This window comes from Hylobates moloch, unplaced genomic scaffold (assembly GCF_009828535.3).
Source record: "Hylobates moloch isolate HMO894 unplaced genomic scaffold, HMol_V3 SCAFFOLD_7, whole genome shotgun sequence".
Taxonomy (NCBI): Eukaryota; Metazoa; Chordata; class Mammalia; order Primates; family Hylobatidae; genus Hylobates; species Hylobates moloch.
This window is the reverse complement of record NW_026652282.1, coordinates 5269092-5288402: the sequence shown is the minus strand read 5'-3', so window position 1 is coordinate 5288402 and position 19311 is coordinate 5269092. Positions and strand designations below refer to the sequence as shown.

Sequence of the window (19311 nt, the reverse complement as noted above, 5' to 3'; positions counted from 1 at the left end):
GCCTGCTATACTTCTAAAAACATATCCAGCAGTCACTCTAAGCATTGCTAAGATCCAAGATCCCACTTGCCCCAAAGCTAAAGTTGACTCTAAATAGCCTGTGAATTATAGATCATTTGTCTTCATCTCAGAACACAGCAGAAACCTCTGGAGTGCCTCTGTGTTGCTAAAATTTACAGTTTTTATGCTTAAAAAGATCAAATCTATCTGGAACATACTCTTCTCTCATCCCACCTGCTTTTGCCTGGTTAATCCTACTCATTATTTTGTTTTCTGCCTAGACATATCCCTTTGCCCAGGGAATTTTGCATAGTTGTCACTTGGGTTAAGTTCTCCCCATCTGTACTTCTGTACACCTTTGTCTCATGGCTTTGATCCCACTGTATTGTAATGGCTTGATTTTGTTCTCCATCATACTCTAAGGTCAAAGCATGCAGACTGTGTGTGTGGTGCATCCACGTGCTCCCAGTATCTCTTGGATTGCCCAACACATAGATGTGAATCAATAAATACATATGCAGAGAAGGTAGAGAGGGAGGTTAAAAAGTAAAGGGAGACTCTTGTAAGATTAGAAATGAATATTGGTGACACAATAGATAATCAGAAAAATTGTGGCTACATTCTTTGCATTTTTGATGTCACAAGGGTTAAAAAATGTCAGTTCACATGTATCATCTTAGTTGCTTTCATCAGGTAGTGTCAGTGAAGAAAACAAACTACTCTAGGTACATAAACTGGAAGGAACTTAATACGAGGGATTAGATGCTTCTAAAATGATTAGAGGTGTTGAAGGAATGGACTCTAGGCTCAGCCTCCAGAAGTGACTCTAGAACAATAGAGAGCTGACTCTCCTGCTTGCTCAGAGCCCTCTCTGGAGTAACAATGTGAGAGTCAAGAGCCATCCCCTGATGAAGCCTCTACAGATACCGAGGAAGCTGGAGAATGAAGACTTGAAGACTGCAGCAGAAAACCTTCACACTTTCACAAGGGTTCTAAACCACAGAAATAGTGAACAAGGCACAAGCAAGAAAATACCTTCTGTTTTCTTTTTGCCTTCAAATGCTGCGTAAATATGTTGATGAGCATAACCTAATTGAATTCAGAATTTTAGTGGCATGATCATCTGGGAAATGCAGCTTCTACTTCCTCTTCCACTAGAAGGTGGGTGTGATGGATACTGAATGCATACTTTTGTACTTTCCTTTTAACTTTTTCAGTTTCTTCTCTCCAATATAGTAGCTACCAGCCACATATAGCTTTATAGATTTAAATTTTTTAAAATTAAATATTTCATCTTTCAGCCTCATTGGCCACATTTCAAGTGCTTAGTAGCCCCATGTGGCTGCTGGCTGCCATATTGGATGGTGTATATATAGAACAATTCCATTCTTGCATTATGTTGGACACCACTGGTCTAGATAATGTGAGCTACTCCTTTTTTCTTTTTTCTGCATTTTTTTGGTTCAGCAGAGCAACTGATGAATGAATGGGTAAAGGGGTAATGAAGGTAAGCTTAGAGTTAATCAAAACAGTGTTCAGTTAGCTAAGTTGTAAAATGCAAAACAACAAGAGGAAGAGACATCTTTGGTTGAGTCCTTAAATGTGTATTTCAGTCAAGGGGATAACGAGGGAAAACAAGCACAAGAAATTGACATTTGCATTGCCCACAGTATGAAGGAGGCTCTTCTAAACCCTGTGCAAAAATCTCTTGAAAGACTGCAATAGTTAAACAAACCTTCATGATCCAAACTTACTGAGTTAGTGCTTGCTGCTCGTTTTGGTTGAGTTCACAAATAGCTTTGTTACTGTATTATGATGGAATTCCATTGGCCACAAGAACTTCAGCATCACTCTTTTTGGGGTGAAGAGAGAATAAAATTAAATATTCAAGTGAGGTTGTACAAATTTCAAGTTTGGGTTAAAGGCCAAACAGGTTCTATTATAAATGGAGTTTTCCATCCATAACTAACATACATTGTCCACCATGGTGTTTCCTTTTAAGCATCTGAAAAGTTATGAATATGATGTCTAACTCATTAATCTGGAGCAGACCTACCACATAATGCCAAATTGAATGAGTTTGCTCAGGGATGCACTAATGTCTTAGAGGAGCTTTCATGTTGACAAAGCTGGGGTGATTTGATCTGGCAAGGGAGACAGGAAACATGAAAGTCCCCATGAGATTTGGCTCCCCAGTCTTTTCAAGAGCACACCATGCCTTCCTTGAGTTTGACATATCAGACAACCAAGCCACACAGATAGATATTAAGCTGTCAGTGTTACAAGCTCCTTCTATCAGAAGAGGATTAGTGTTGACACTGTTGTTGATTGGTCTCACTGCACAGACATGCTTCATTTTAGGTTCTCTCTTAGAACCTACTATAATCACTCACCTCTCAGACAAAGAGATGCATTTATTGGAAACAGTAAGCCAACAGCATATAGTTACCCATGGCATTCTTATATATTACTGATATAAACAATCTTGTTAAGCAAGAAGCAGATATTATAAATAAGACAGGCTTATAAGTAGCTCTGTGAGATTTAACACAGGGACAAAGAGCAAAATCCCATTCCTCCTGTGATGTATGCCGCATTTTATAAGGTCATTAGCACAGGAAAAAAGGACACCAGGCCACCCAACTTGGGAATACGATTGACATGGTTCTCCAGAACTACCAATGAAATGTTTTCTTAGGAGATGTGTGTTGTCAAGAAAATGTGTAGAAAAAAAATATATATGGAGATAAGGATCAGAGCTAGATGAGCATAAGCTTTTAAACATAGCACTAAGTGAGGGAAATCCTAATCTCCATTCAACTTGTCACAGAGGAGTTTTTTTTTAACCTTGCAGCACAGTGATGTCAGAATCATGCTGTGCAGATTCAATTCTGACTTTCACTGGGGAGACTGGCTGTTTAAGTCCTTGCAATGCTGTGACTAGTGATTCTAGTTGAGTTACGCAAAATCTGATCTAATGAACACTCGAGATCCTGGACGCACAACATGGGTCCCCTTAATTCAGCCTGTAAAACCTGGCTAATGGCTCTGCCAGGATTCTTGAGTTATTTTGATTACCTGGGCGTCAGTATTGGAGAAAGCTGAGTGATGGATTTGGTAGTCTGCCAAAGGATACACAGATGTCCTATAATCAGATTATAATTTTAAAAAATTTGTGTGTGTGTGTGTGTGTGTGTGTTACACTTTCTGGGTTGGAAATTACATGTACAGATAATATTTTCTAGCCCTTACTGATTTTTTAGCACTTTGATTAAATATGCATTTTTATTTTCCCAGAGAAAAGCCTGTCTTGTTATGTATATCATTTTATTAAGCTGTCTGTGCACCAGTAAACTTCCTACTGAGGGTGAGTTTTTTTGTGTCTTTAGGAAAATGTTCACCTACCCCTCCTTTACTGCTCTGTCTTGGCAAAACACCAACATCAGTTTTCCTTCATTGGACTTTTAATAAACACAGACTGATTCTGCTGATTTTAGAATTCATGTATGAATGTAGCCAGGGAGTGAACATACTACTGAAAACTAATACTTACCTAGGACATGCCATGCAGTAGTTTGCAACTGCAAAAGAAGTAGGTTCTATCCATCTCCTATCTTCCTTGTGAGTAACATTGTGCTTGGATGCTGTAAGAAGGACTTATCTAGTATAAAGGAGGGAGGGACAAAGAGGGTCCAAGAGGCAAATTGGACCACAGTGCTGAGTGACCTCGTTTCCTGTGTTTTGTAATTAGAAGTGATGGCAGAGAGGAAGGACAATTGGGATCCTTACAGAGTCACCCTGGAGCTTACCTGGGACTTCCAAGGTGACTGAGGCTATGCTGGGTCCTCTACTTTAGGGTTTCTGAGGCTGTGGTTAAACCACCAGTTTATACAGCCTATTAGAACTGACTTTACAGAGCCTAAAAGATTCTAGGTTTTGTCTCTTTCTTCTTGAACAGTTGCTTGGGAAGATATATCATCTAGTTAGTATGAGGTTTCAGATTTGAAGCATTTGTCTTTAAATCTGTTTATTCCTATAAGCCCATTGATAGGAACTTAAATTTTTTAATACTCTTTGCCCATTGATTTATATGCATAATAGCTTTTTAATAATGCCAGCTAGAGAAAACTTGTGATTTGAGATTTTAAATAATTTTAAGATTATTTTATGAATTTATTTTTTATTTTAACTTTAAAAAACACACTTAAGAAAGTTATGAGAACACTGCAAAGAACTTCCGTATACTTTTCATCTAAATCAGGGTATTGCAAGCTCTCTGTCAAAGATTTGTAAATATTCTTTGCTGGCTTGGTCATCTGTCGCAACTACTCAACTCTGCTGCTGTAGTGCAAAAGCAGCCACAGGCAATATGCAAATGAACAGACATGGCTCTGTTCCAATAAAACTTTATTTACAAAAACAAGAGGTGGGCCACATTTGGTCCCTGGTTTCTAGTTGCTTGACCCAATCTAGACTTACCAGTCGTTACCTTTCCTTTTTTTCCTTTTCTTTTTCTTTTCTTTTTTTTTGCCTATATTTGCTTCATCATATTCTCTCTCTGCATATACATATATGTATATATATACAAATGTATAATGTATACATATATACTATGTGTATATATACACACACATACACTTGTAATGATTTTTTTCCAATCATTTGAAAAGAAGATGCAGCCATCATGATTCTTTACCTCCAAGTAATTAAGCATGCACTTCTTAAGAACAAGTGCATTCTCTTAGTAACTACTAAGAGAATGGAACTATCAAATGTAAGTGATAACACTGATATAATACCAACATCATTTGATAATAAAATTATCAAGTGTAGGTGATTTAACATTGATGTAACACCAACATTTAATCTACGGTTTATATTTAAACTTCACTGATTGTCCCGATAATGTTCTTTATAGCCTTATTTTGTCTGATTCAGGATCCAATTCATCATTATATGTGGCATTTGTTGTCATGTATCTTTAGTCTCCTTTGGTCTGGAACCGTTCCTCAGTCTTTGTTTGTCTTTCAGGACATTGATATTTTTGAAGACTAGAGGCTAATTGCTTTGTAGATTGTTTGGTATTTCCTCTTGGTTAGATTCAGGTTCTCTATAATGGGCAGGAATCCGGCCGCTGTGAGATGCTGAGTCCTTGCTAGTGCATCCTTTCAGGAGACACCTGAGTTTCGTTTTGCTTTTTTCCCCCATTCTTGGAGGCAATATCTTTGATCCTTTAGTTAAGGTGCACTCTGCTAGGTTTCTACACTGGAAAGTTAGCACTTTCTCTTCATAATTAATATCTTTTAAATTTGAGCAGTGACCATGGGAATACTATTTGAAGCTTCAGTACTGTACCAAAAATGCCATATTAGAAGATTGTGGTTGAAAAATAGGAATGCAAAGAAGGTGTGCTTTGTCTTCCAGGTAAGAGAATTCCATGACTTTGTCTACTTCGAGAAACTTAATTAAGTGGAAAAGAATTACACTGAGAGTATGGTTTTCTGATAATAACTACCTTGAGTAATTGCTTTCCTCTCATTTACTTATGTAGTTTCTAAACACTTACCCCCAAACTGAAAGGATTCCCTTCGTTGTGAAAAAGTAGTTGTGATAAAATGAGGCCCGTGTTTCCTGATAAGCTTCGCAGTGAGAGAGTCATTACCCTTCGGATGTTTCAGAGCAAGTTGATTTGTGATGTGAACGTCTCAGGCCCGATGCTGTTGTAGTTGTGCTGGGCTGGCATGCTAATCCTCTGTGGTTGAGGCTGCAATGATTGTTCAACTGCACTTCAGAGGGCTGTCTGCCAAAAGATTTCATTATTTTGGCAAGACACAGTGCACTTTTCGACACACAGGATTGTAACAATTTCTATACAGTACCAATTTAGAGCTGGAGGGAGGCCATGAATACTTACTTCTAAAGGCAGTAGGGTGCACATATTTTAGGAAATATATTTGGGAGAAAAAAACAGCTTTCATCTAAAAAGCAGGTCCACAGCTTTTTAGAGAAACTTGCTGCCATTAATTCAGAAAACAGAAATGGTCTTTGCAAACTTTTGTAGATAGCATTGTTATATGATACGAATGTATACCCATATAAAATAAAAAGTTGGAGGTTTTTTTTTTTTTTTTTAAGAACCCCAAGGCTTATTCTTTATATCCAGGCAATACTCCAGACAAAATTAAGTGTAAAGCATTATTTGATTTTTTAATTATTCAACAGAAAATACTTTTGTGAAAGATAAGATACTGTGCTCTGGTCTCAGGATATCCCTTCTCATTCCATGTTCTGGCCACACACAGAATATTACCACCCCATTCAATCTTAGCTTTTGCAAATGTGGGCAAGAAATTTGGCACTTTAAAAACAATTATTAGAACGTACTTGAGAGACTGGAATTAAGAGAAATTTGAATTTCTTTTCCAATTAAAAGGGAAAATGTAGGTAGGCATTAGGGAAATATGAAAGAACTATAAAATAACGTCTCCTTATTGGTCCCCTAGAGATGGAAGAGAACTAGATTCACTAAGTACCTACTATGTGTAGACACCTTAAAAGGTGGTCTTTATAAATTTCATTTGAAAAAAGTGCACCTGAGCAAATATTTTTTCACTCTTTTATGTATCAGAAACCTATAGTTTAGAGAGGTAAAAATAAAACTTGAATGGGAAAAAATCATTTAGCTTGAGGTAGTTGAGGGATTCTCCCCTGGGTCAGTCCAAATCTAAAACTCAGTGCTCTTTCGGTTGCCTTCAGACTTGGCTAGAATCATGAGTTTCAGAGTCCCTCACCTGGGAAGTGGCCTGACTTATCTATCCATTCAAGACTACTAAAGCCCAGCCACCAGAATTGCATCCACGAAGGCACACACATCTAAACATCAGTGCCTTCCCACCATATTGGAAACCCGTGGCTCATTCATACAGGTTATCAACATGCCACATGATCATTGTCACATTTCCCTACATCCAAACTCTTACATCCTCTAAGCTGGAGTGAAACTGTACGTTCGTGTCCAGTCCTAGGCAGAGCCATGGATCTAAACCCTACCACTTGGCCATTGCCTCTGTGAAAATGTTTTTCAGTTTTCAAATCTGGAAGCTGTATAGGGTTGGGTTCAATGATATGAGTGATACGTTGCCTCTCTAAAATTCATTGTTTTCATATTGTAACCCCTACAACAGTCTCTGGGACCTTGATCAATTGATAATTTCCTACTTCTTCTACATCTTCAATCATCCTGATCTTCAGTCAGACCTCCTCCATTTGATCCTTTTTTTTCCTGCCTATTAACATGTTCCAATCACCTCATTTTGAAGCACAAACACATAGAGAGAGAACAAAACAGATTAAAGAAAAAAAAACTTTACTAAACCATGAAATCTCATACAGGTTGCCATTCTAGTTTTCGCATAGCCAAACTCCTAAAATTTTTGACACTCCAATTTAATTTTTTCTGTACCTCTTCTCTATCTGTATCTTTGACGTTTGCTTGTAAATGTACATGCTATGATGTTTCTAGAGACTGTAAGGTCCTTGAAGGCAGTCCCTTGTGTAGTTCATAGATTTAGCAGTAGACCCATCACTTAGCATGATACTGTGGTTATAGTTAGAACTCAGGAAATGGTTGTAAAAGGAATAAATTAATGATGAGAGAGAAAGACAAAAGAAACTTATAAATGCCATCATTAACTTTAACCTTTATCCTAAACTGCATATCCACAATTTCAATAGCTTGTCGGACAACACTCCTTGCACGTTCCCTGGACACCTCTAACTCGCTGTGTTAAGCACTCAGTTCCGTATCTTTCCCCATGCTTGTTTCTCCTTCTTCCTTCGTCTTGGTGACACCATCAGTTCCCTTGAGATCTAGATTGGAAACTTTGGTGCCTTTTCCCATTTGATTTCTCTCATCCCCACTTCTCAAAACAAATTGGTAACCATGTTGATGAGATTGCACTTCCATATTCCCTTTCATAGGTTAACATCCTTCTCCTCCTTTCACCCAATGACCTCTGACACCCTGGTGGCATATTGACACTAGAAATGGCAGAGAGAAGATTGGAAGACGTTGTAAAGACGTTTGCTCTGGTTTCATTCACTGCAATGTCTCACCTCTCTAATCCATATTCTGTTCCAACACCCAAGTCTTCATAAACACAAGTTGGAACAAACAATTAGCTCTGAGTGTGTCAGTGGCTCCTCATTGAATCCAAGGGCTATCCTTCCAGCCTTGTTTTCTGCTATGTGTCTTCTCCTACTAGCAATCACACACCATACTCCCCACTCCATACATTGAATATTATCCTTATCCCAAATTTACTTACAGCTGGTCAAATTCTAGTCACAGTCACCCTTCTAAGCTGATTTATGGGTCCCTAGTTCTGTGAAGTTCTTTTCAATGATCCCCTATGAAAATACGTATCCTTTTTTTTTTTTCATTTCTTATGACTTTTTTTGGGATTTGATTATTTATTTATTTATTTATTTATTTATTTATTTATTTATTTATGAGATGGAGGCTCACTCTGTCACCCAGGCTGTAGTGCAGTGGCACAATTTCAGCTCACTGCAACTTCCAGCTCCCAGGTTCAAGCAATTCTCCCACCTCAGCCTCCCAAGTAGCTGGGATTACAGGCGCTTGCCACCACACCTGGCTAATTTTTGTATTTTTTGGTAGAGACAGGGTTTCATCATGTTGGTCAGGCTGGTCTCGAGCTCTCGACCTCAAGTGATCTGCCCGCCTCACCCTCCCAAAGTGTTGGGATTACAGGCATGAGCCACCACGCCTGGCCGGCATGTTGTTCTTAACTCATTTATTTTATGATTCACCGATGCAGACTTATTTATCTACATACTTTTCTCCCATAAGAGATTCCACACTCCCTCAGGGCAGAATGAATCATGCCACATTTCCCCCTGTCTTGGTGACTAGATAAGTACTTTGCACATAAGAAATATTAATCCATATTTGTTGATTTAGCTAGTTTGTTGCTAATTGGAACAGACTGAAATCTATGGACCTGCTGCTTGCTTTGTTTTAGCATGGGTTCTATTCATTTAGCATAACCTAATCATGAGTTCCACTTGTTGATTATTGGATAATGTAAAATTCTGAATTTTGTGTGAACCTTTTTTGCTTTAGAATTTATTGTGATGGCTGTTTTGGTAAGAACATTTCTTCTGCTGTCCTTTTATGAAAGTGTTTGGTTAAATGTAAAGTATGGAATTTGGTGGTAAACTGGCCAGATGGTGATTCACCAAAGTAGTATCCACAATTTCCTTGTTGATCAGTACTTCTACTCATGAGTTGGAGGTCTTTCTCTGTGACATGAAATAGTCTTATTGGTTGTGCTTATATGAAGATCTTGGAATGCGTAACACCTAGGGCATTCTGGAACTGAATCCCAGAGAGGTCTGGGAGCATCATAGTTTACTAATCCCATGGATTTGCAAAGTACTTTTCAGTGTACAGATATCTTTTATATACATCGTCTCATGAATCCCCTGTAGCAAGTGGCATAAAGTGCTTTATCATGGAAAATACCCTTTCTTTGAGTGTGCTAAAGCATGGGTTCAATCCCAATTGCCCCAATCTCTCCCAGAGTCACTAGATTTGTTTCCTTAACCTCTCTTAACTTCAGTGTTTCCTCTCTAAAATGTAAGAATAATTGTGCCTTTTTTTTTTTTTTTTTTTTTTTTTTTGAGACAGAGTCTTACTCTGTTACCCAGGCTGCAGAGTGCAGTGGTGCATTCTGCAGTCTCAAACTTCCAGGCTTAAGTGATCCTCCCACCTCAGCCTCCCGAATAGCTGGGACTACAGGTGCACACAACCATGCCCAGCTAATTTTTTTATTTTTAGTGGAGACAAAGTCTCACTATGTTGCCCAGTCTGTTCTTGAACTTCTGGGCTCAAGAGATCATCTTGTCTCACCCTCTCAAAGTGCTGGGGTTACAGACGTGAGTCACCATTCCCAGCCAATAGTGCATAATTTTACATACTTCTATAGATGTGTTGTGATGAGGCTCCATTAGACAAATAGTTTTAAAAGTGGTCTGTAATCCGTAAAGTTTCTAGGTTAAGTAGAAACATACTTAGTATCTACCTGCCAAACGATGACATATGCGATTAGCTCTCTCAATCTACATATTTTTCTTTGCCATTTAAAGTGTTTCTTCATTGGAATTGAAGCAGTAACCTCGGAAGAAATGATTTTCGTCTATCATCCTAAAACTTGAAAGCCTAAAACCTTTGCTAAAAATATAAACGTTGGTTACTGTTTTGGATAGTTTTAGGTAGTACATGATCATGGCACCTATAGGAGTTTATGTAATAAATTCTAAAGCAGTTGTCTCCTGGTAGTGGTATTTCTCTCATAATCACTCCTCTTGTGGAAGAGAGATGTGGGGTTGTCACAGGGTAAACCCCCAAATTGGAGTTCAGTCTGGGAGGCCACATGGGTTCTTGGCTTCATGCAGGAAGGAATTCAAGAGCAAGGCTGCAGAGTAAAGTGAAAGCAAGTTTATTAAGAAAGTAAAGGAATAAAAGGGTGGCTGTGCCATAGGCAGAGCAATGGCATGGGCTGCTTGACTGAGTAAACTTATCGTTATTTCTAGATCATATGCTAAATAAGGAGTGGATGTTTATGAGTTTTCTGGGAAAAGGGTAGGGAGTTCCTGGAACTGAGGTTTCCTCCCCCTTTTAGACCATATAGGGTAGCTTCTGGACATTGCCATGGCACTTGTAAACTGTCATGGCGCTGGTGGGAGTGTCTTTTAACATGCTAATGCCTTATAATTAGTGCATAATGAGCACATGGACAACCAGAGGTTGCTTTCATTTGCCATCTTGGTTTGGTGGGTTTTGACTGGCTTCTTTACTGCATCCTGTTTCATCAGTGGGGTCTTTGTGACCTGGATCTTGTGAAACTAGTCCTGCCAACCTCCTATCTCATCCTGTGACTAAGAAGGCCTAACCTCCTGATAATGCAGCCTAGCACTTCTTGGCCTCATTTTACCCAGCCCCTGCTCAAGATAGAGTCCTTCGGGTTCTAACACCTCTGGCAGGGCTGCAGTCTTTTGACATACCTTTTTTTTTTAAAATTGCTTGCAGAAACAGGAAGTTTTTTGTTCTACGTGAAGTATGAGAGAAAGCGTGTCGTTGTTGTTTTCTCCCGCAACACTTTAGCTTTTGTCGAAATCTTTTTTTTTTTTTACTGGCCAGAGTATTATAAAGAAGTAGACTTTTGGCAAACTTATCCTGCAAACATTTACTCAGATGATTGTATATAGGTTGTGCTTGTCAGAGAGATTTCAGGGAGGATTATTAAAAGAAAATGTTGGCTGTCATTAATAACATTTTGAAAAATGTCTTTAGATACTGCTGATTGCTAGTTACTGGATCTGAAGCAGGAATGCAGTTAAAATAGAGCTTTAAATGAATTACATATACTGATGCTAGACTTGGCAGAGCTTCTGGATTAATAGCAAAACAAGTGTGTTGTGTATTGCTTTGATTAGCATTCCAGAAATATGCCTGTTTTTGTAAATGGTATTTGTTTTGTATAAGGTATTTGACAATTCCACAAGCCTCTCAGGACCATGGTTATGTGGGATTATGGAGATTTCAAAGGCTTGAGACTTTTTGTGCACCGATGTCTATAGTTGTGAAAATGCAACTTGTGTACACAAGTAGCAGCATATTTTTATAATTTATATTTTTAGCAATGAGAGAAAACAAAAATCACATGCTTATTTTCAGACATTGTTAGCCACATAGCATTTAACAGTGTCTTTATGGAATAAATGTTTGTTGGGTGTTTCTTGAGTGAAATGATAAAGACTTACCTTGTAGTGTCAAGAGTGTCATGTATTCATTTCAAATGGTCTTGAGGAAGAATTAGGTCTTAGCATACTTATTAAATAACTACTAAACATTTTTGCCTTGAAGCAAATGTCTAGAAAAAATAAGTAACAAGAGCTCTGAGGACAAAGCATTGATGTAGCCGTAGGAAACAAAAAACTAGTTCTTTAAGGAAATCATAAGTAAGTTAGATAAGTTTTTTCTTTTCTTTTTTTTTTTTTGAGACGGAGTATCGCTCTGTCGCCCAGGCTGGAGTGCAGTGGCGCGATCTCGGCTCACTGCAAGCTCCGCCTCCCGGGCTCGTGCCATTCTCCTGCCTCAGCCTCCTGAGAAGCTGGGACTACAGGCGCCCGCCACCACGCCCAGATAATGTTTTTTGTATTTTTAGTAGAGACGGGGTTTCACCGTGTTAGCCAGGATGGTCTCGATCTCCTGACCTTGTGATCCTCCCGCCTCGGCCTTCCAAAGTGCTGGGATTACAGGCGTGAGTCACCGCGCCCGGCCTTTAGATAAGTTTTTAAACAATGTTTCATTACTATTAAAATTGTTTTTCTTTTAGAATTGCTATATTGATGAAAAATTTGTTTTTGAACATTCTTGAGAGAAGTAAGCACTGTAACTTGGGGCAGGCTCATATATGTCTTAGAAAAGAATTATTAAAGAGCTCAAGTTTTTTTAAAAAAATTAAAATAATTAAAACTGTTCATATGCAACATTACTATGAAATCTAAAAAATTTTTTATGAGAAATATATGTTCTTAATGGCACTTATATGAAGCAAGAAAGAGACATTACTCCAAAGAGTAATGGTCTGGGGATTGTTCACGGGCAGAGATTCAGCTACTTGCAAGGTAAGTCTTTGTCATTTCACTCAAGAAACATCCAACAAACGTTTATTCCATAAAGACACTGTTAAATGGAAACATCAAATTTGATGGCAGTTCTTTTTTTTTTTTTTTTTTTGAGACAGAGTCTTGCCCTGTCATCCAGGCTGGAGTGCAGTGGCGTGATCTCAGCTCACTGCAACCTCTGCCTCCTGGGTTCAAGTGATTTTCCTGCCTTGGCCTCCCGAGTAGCTGGGACTACAGGCGCCCGCCACCACGCCTGGCTAATTTTTTGTATTTTTAGTAGAGACGGGTTTTCATCGTGTTACCCAGGATGGTCTCGAGCTCCTGACCTCCTGATCCGCCCACCTCAGCCTCCCAAAGTGCTGGGATTACAGGTGTGAGCCACCGTGCCCGGCTGATAACAGTTCTTTTTAAAGTTTACTAAGCATCAGAATTTTCAGTAGAACTTGTTAAAATAGATTCCTGGGCCCTGGTCCCAGAGATTCGGACTGTAGGTTGAGAATGAAGCCCATGAGTTTTCATTTCACACAAACTCCAAAGGATGCCCATAATATCAGTAATTGATCACACTTTGAGCATTATTGTTATAAAGAATTGACAGTTGGCACAGGGGCAGTTGATTTCATACATATATTTGATTAAAAAATGTCAACAAATATTGAAAATTAAGTTTCTTCATAGAGTCTTCCAGTGTATCTTCTAACTGTATCTGTATTTTAAAACATGGAGGAGATTACTAGAAAATAGAGTGAAAAAGTAGTATTGCTTCACCATATATCCAGAATTCTACATTATACATCTGAAATTTAACTGAGAATTTCTACTGTCATTTGAAAACTCATCAATAATGAAATAGAAATAATATAGATAAAATAACCATGAATGTATGAGAGCTAGGGCTATGCCTATATTTAGATGACTGACCTCTGACTATATATGACTATTAATGTTTAAAATTACAACTTGCATTAAATATAATTTTGAGGATCAAGTTTCCATGCATATGAATGTAACTTTTTTTCAACCATGAGGCCTGGCTACTATCAATCAGGCACACACAGACATCCCGTATGTAGACACTATATATACTTTATTTTTATTTTTATTTTTGAGACAGAGTTGTGCTCTGTTGCCCAGGCTGGAGTGCAGTGGCCTGATCTCGGCTCACTGCAACCTCTACCTCCTGGGTTCAAGCAATTCTCCTGCCTCAGTCTTCCGAGTAGCTGGAACTACAGGTGGGCGCCACAACGCCAGGCTAATTTTTGTATTTTTTGGTAGAGATGGGGTTTCACTTTGTTGGCCAGACTGGTCTCGAACTCCTGGCCTCAAGTGATCTGCCCACCTCAGCCTCCCAAAGTGCTGGGATTACAGGCTTGAGCCACCACGCCTGGCCTCAGACTATATATATTTTTATATCATGTGTGTATATATAATACATATAGTATATATTAGTAATGAACTATATTATATGTGCATATAATTTGTTTATCCAACAATCTTACTATTTATTATTACAATCGTTCTTGAACAATGGAGTCTGGCTAGTGTCTTTGATTTATTAGAATGTATATAGTAATAAGTTATATGCATGTATGTTTAAGCAAACTTTATTTTCTGTTATGAGACTCTCATGTCATAATCTAACAGATTTATCCAATGTATTTTAATGGAGTGATTAAACTCGACGTATCTGAATGCTGTTGGATTCATTGAGATAAGGACACAAGTTAACAACAATACATATGTGTACATACATACAGAAATAAATTTAATACAATGCATTTTCACTTGTAGAAGAGTGTACAAAAAATAGCCCTATGCTGCCAATTTAAAAGAAATGTAATATTAACTTTTATGAGGAAAAAAATCCTATGAAACAACAACCTTTAGAAAGTATTTCTTGGCTGGGCGCAGTGGCTCATGCCTGTAATCCCAGCAGTTTGGGAGGCTGAGGTGGGCGGATCACCTGAGGTCAGGGGTTCGAGACCAGCCTGGCCAACATGGTGAAACCCTGTCTCTACTAAAAATACAAAAATAGCCCAGTGTAGTGGCAGGCACCTGTAATCCCAGCTCCTGGGGAGGCTGAGGTAGAAGAATCACTTGAACCTGGGAGGTGGAGGTTGCAGTGAGCCGAGATTGCGCCATCGCACTCCAGCCTGGGGACAAGAATGAGACTTTGTCTCAAAAAACAAAAAAAAAAAAGAAAAGAAAATATTTCTTACTGAATATAAAATGTCTTACCCCAATTCCTCCAGCTGATGGTGACGATCATTACTTTTCCTGTAAGTCACTGCCAGGTGCTGTAACTTTTCCTTTCCAATTGTGTTGACATACATTTTTTGGTCCGCGTTCTGTAGTGATGCTTTTGCTCAGATTCGTGTTATACCCAGTTAAAAAGAGCAGCTGATTATTTGGTTTTCTAAACTAACTAGAATAAACAAGCACTGAAAAGCAACAATCACAGGTGAATTCTTTTTTCCTCTCAGCTTTGTTTGTTTCCATGTTTTATTTATTTTTATTGTTCTTCTCTTCCAGTGCCTGGAGCCCTGCAAGGAATCAGGGGACCTGAGGAAACACCAGTGCCAAAGCTTTTGTGAGGTAGGAGAACGTCAGTGGTACTTAAAACACTTGACCCAAATCTGACTATGCTTACGTGGGGTCATGGGAATGAATGGGCCCTCTTATTCTTCTGCAGCTTGGGGAGATCATTAACTGCAGGTGTGTATGGATATATGTAAATTCATGTAAAAAATATAGAGCCTTCTTAAAACCTGGCTACCCACTGCTTGCATTATTGGCTAACCAGATAAAAAAAAAAATATGATGTGTAGATGGAAGACTACAAGCTTTCTAAAGGTATAGATTTTCACCACCCTCCCACCTTACGTCATAGCTATTCTGAGTAGTTTTTACATGCTTTTGAAGTATTCATGCCATTTGGGAGAAGAGACTCATATTATTGCTAATGGTGTTTCTCAAATATTTTCATCTCTTTGTTCCCCTCGGGGTACCTCCTCATATCCTGGGTAGAATGCTTGCCTGCTTTTAACTGTACAGGAGAGAGGCATCTTACTTCACCTAACTATTAGATTAGTATCTATCTGTTCATCTATCCAGCCAGCCAGCCAGCCAGCCAGCTGGCCGGCTGGCCATCTATCCATCCATCCATCCATCCATCTATCTATCCATCCATCTATCCATCCATCAGCTATCCATCTATCTATTACCTATCTATATCTATTTATCTATCTATCCATCCAGCCATTCACCCTTGTATCTACCCATTCATCTCTCTATCATCCTTATTAGGAGAATGTGTAATATTGTCCTAGAGGACCACTGTCTAAAATCACCAATAGTGCAAAAAAGGAGATCTGCTTTACTGGACTGTCTTCCCTACGGAATACAGGGGGCACAGGCCCTGTACCAGCCTGGATTCTGCTGAGAAGTAACCAGACACAAGGCCAAGCAGACTGCCTGGTTCCAAGGATTCCAAGGACAGTGGACTTGAGAAGTAGGAGAATCCGAAGGTTTGGGGAGAACAGTAGAGAATGAGTCAAAAGAGTCCATTTTGGCAGTCAGGAAAGCTCAGTTCAGGGTCTTGGCCAGAAGAGGTGCCCCCGACATCGGAATGAAATGATGTTATGGATTATCTTTGAACAGAACTGGGGGGTGAAAGGGAACTCTTCCAACGATCCAGAGACATTGGTCTGTTCTTCATCCACTGCAGCAAATAAATGCTAGTGTAATCCCATTGCCTGTGTTTCACTCTGGATCTTATTCTGAGAAAATGACTGCAGAATTAGGACAATAATGGCTTCATCAATATGTATTGTGTGTAAAATATCTTCATAATCTTACTTGACCTTTCCCATACTCCTGTAGTTAAGCAAGGCAGATAGTAAGTCCCCAAGAGTTACGTGTGGAAGCCAGGAAGGACTGGGAAGTTGAGGCTCCTCAAAGGAATGGCTTGCCCACAGTCAACCCTCCAGGTAGAAAGGCTGGGTCTAAAACTCCTTGATTTTGATCCCTCTTTTGATCCCTCTCACTGATTATCCAAGTGTTGTTCCTGGTCAGCTCCGCTTGGCCAATCACCAGGGGTCATAGTGGGTTTGGGCCCCTTGAGATATAGAAAAGATGCAGCAGAAATAAACAAAACTGATGATTTGCTGCAAGCATAAGGAGAGTGAGGCCATCCCATGTCTTTGTTTGTGTTCTGCTTTTACCTTTTCTGTGTTCCTACTTTAACTATTTTTAAAATATCTATTCATTCATTTATTCAACATGAACTTTTTGAATACCTATAATGTGCCCTGCAGTTTGGTAGAGATGTGGCAGTAAATAAATCATGCAAAAATTCCAGCCTTTGTGGGGCGTATTTTCTCCTGGATGAAAGATCTCAGCTGTGAATGATGGTAACTTGATTCTAATCCTAACTGCAAAACCAACTTACTCTATGAATTCAGTTAAATCAATTAACCTGTGTCTTCAACCTCATTTTCATATGAGGGATTTATCCTATTGATCTTACACGGTATTTATTAAAATAGATAATGAATGTAAATGCATGGTACAGAGCTTATCAAGCTGTACAAAAGTAACACAATGATATTTACTTTGTATTATGTGTTATAGGCTTGTGGGTCACAGCTTTGTGAGGTATCTGAATCAACTATTGATTCTGAACTTTTACCCGCATTGGTAATCCTTGTCAACACAATTAGAGCACACTGTCTAGTGGAGTGACTGTTGTGCTCTTAACTTTAATTTTCTATCCTATTCCATACACAAACTATACATCTATAGACACAAAAATAGATATTTATAGAATTTTTTTTTTCGGTTGCCCATGCTGGAGTGCAGTGGCGTGATCTCAGCTCACTGCACCCTCCACCTCCTGGGTTCAAGTGATTCTCGTGCCTCAGCCTCCCAAATACCTGGAATTACAGGCGTGCACCACCATGCTCAGCTGATTTTTGTATTTTTAGTAGAGACGGGGGTATTGCGCGTTAGCCAGGCAGCTCTCAAACTCTTGGCCTCAAGTGATCCGCCTGCCTCGGCCCCCCAAATTGCTGGTATTATAGGCATGAGTCACTGCTCCTGACTTGTTTATAGAATCTTGAGGAACAAGGTGTTTGTTTTATAAATTTATTATCCCTAAATATCAGTGACTCTGGGCTGATATTTTTACATCTGATCTCTGAGAAGGAAGATATAATTGAAGGTCATTTGAAACCCTTCTTCCTGTAAATTTCAAATTCAAGAGCAGGTTTCTGTAACTGCCATTCTCTGAGGTAACTGTGAGGTGTTCTGAACCAAATCCAGTTTATTAAAATGGGACTCAGGTGTTTGAATGTGAGCCCTTCTGGCAGGAAAGGTTAATTGAAACTTGAAAGGTGGGGAAAACAGACGCCATTTAATGTGAGGAGCTTTGATGAGTTGCTTCAGCCCAACGGTTAAATAACTCAAGACTTGATGTTCCATTTTGGTGGCTTTGATTGTTTTTACGTCCCTGTGTGTTTTTTGCATCTGTTTTATTTTGCAGTAAGTATCTCACTATTGTGTTGAAGTAGGCTGAAACTTGAAAACACTGATGGCTGTTTCAGCATTTTTAAGCCTAGTCACTTGTGGAGACAGGCCTAAAACAATCCCGTTCATCCTCCCCATTCTCACATTATTTGTTAAGAATGCACACAAAGTCCATATTGTCATGACTCCAAGCTTTCCCTTTGTAAAAGTTCAGACCCAAAAGGAACTCTAGGTTACATTATTCTTCAACTGAAACAATTACACTTAGACATGTTTGGCCCAGTATGTTTGCTTGCAGGGCAGTGTCAGCTTATTTGTCTTCTAAGGCATAGGTTTGCAAACCATGACTCTCAAGGCAAACTGGTCTGCCTCTTGTTTTATAAATAAAACTTTATTGGAACACAGCCACAGTGGTTTGTTTACATATTGTCCATGGCTGCTTTTGTGCTACAACAACAGAATTGAGTAGTTGTAACATTATATGGCCCTTATAGCTGAAAATATCTATTATCTGGCCCTTTATAGAAAAAGTTTTTAAATTCCTGCTTCAAGAAAAAGAATAGGCTGGGCGCAGTGGCTAATGCCTGTAATATCAGCACTTTGGGAAGCTGAGGCAGGAGGATTGCTTGAGGCCAGGAGTTCAAGGTTGCAATGAGCTATGATCATGCCGTTGTAGTCCAGACTGGGCAACAGAGTAAGAGCCTGTGTCAAAACAAAAAAACAATAAAACAAAGAACAGTCATAATTATATCACAAAACTCATCTTACCATTTAGAGTATTGTTACTTCTTAATCTGTATTACCAGCACCCATTTCTAGACATAAAACATTGTTCTTGGTAATTTTAATCACAAAATAAATTTTCCTACAGGGAGGAGACTTTTGGAGGCATATTAATAACAACATACCTAGAATTGGTTCATTTCATTCTCATATCCTGATCTCTCTCACTTCTCATTTGATTACCGATTTTGTTATAATTTGCACGGTAACTTTTGCTACTTTTAGGCCAATGTCAGAGGTAATAATGTCTTCTTCTTCTTTTTTTTTTTTTTTTTTTTTTTTTTTTTT

The 19311-nt window shown here is 38.8% G+C and overlaps 1 protein-coding gene across 1 annotated transcript in view; it reads left to right on the top strand.

Annotated features, from left to right (window-relative positions):
• ANOS1 (anosmin 1) overlaps window positions 1-19311 on the top strand; it is a 168753-nt gene that overhangs the window by 95290 nt on the left and 54152 nt on the right. Inside the window, exon 3 of the mRNA XM_032757967.2 lies at window positions 15247-15309. Coding sequence (XP_032613858.1) covers window positions 15247-15309 — 63 coding nt within the window. The remainder of the gene's footprint in view (window positions 1-15246; window positions 15310-19311) is intronic.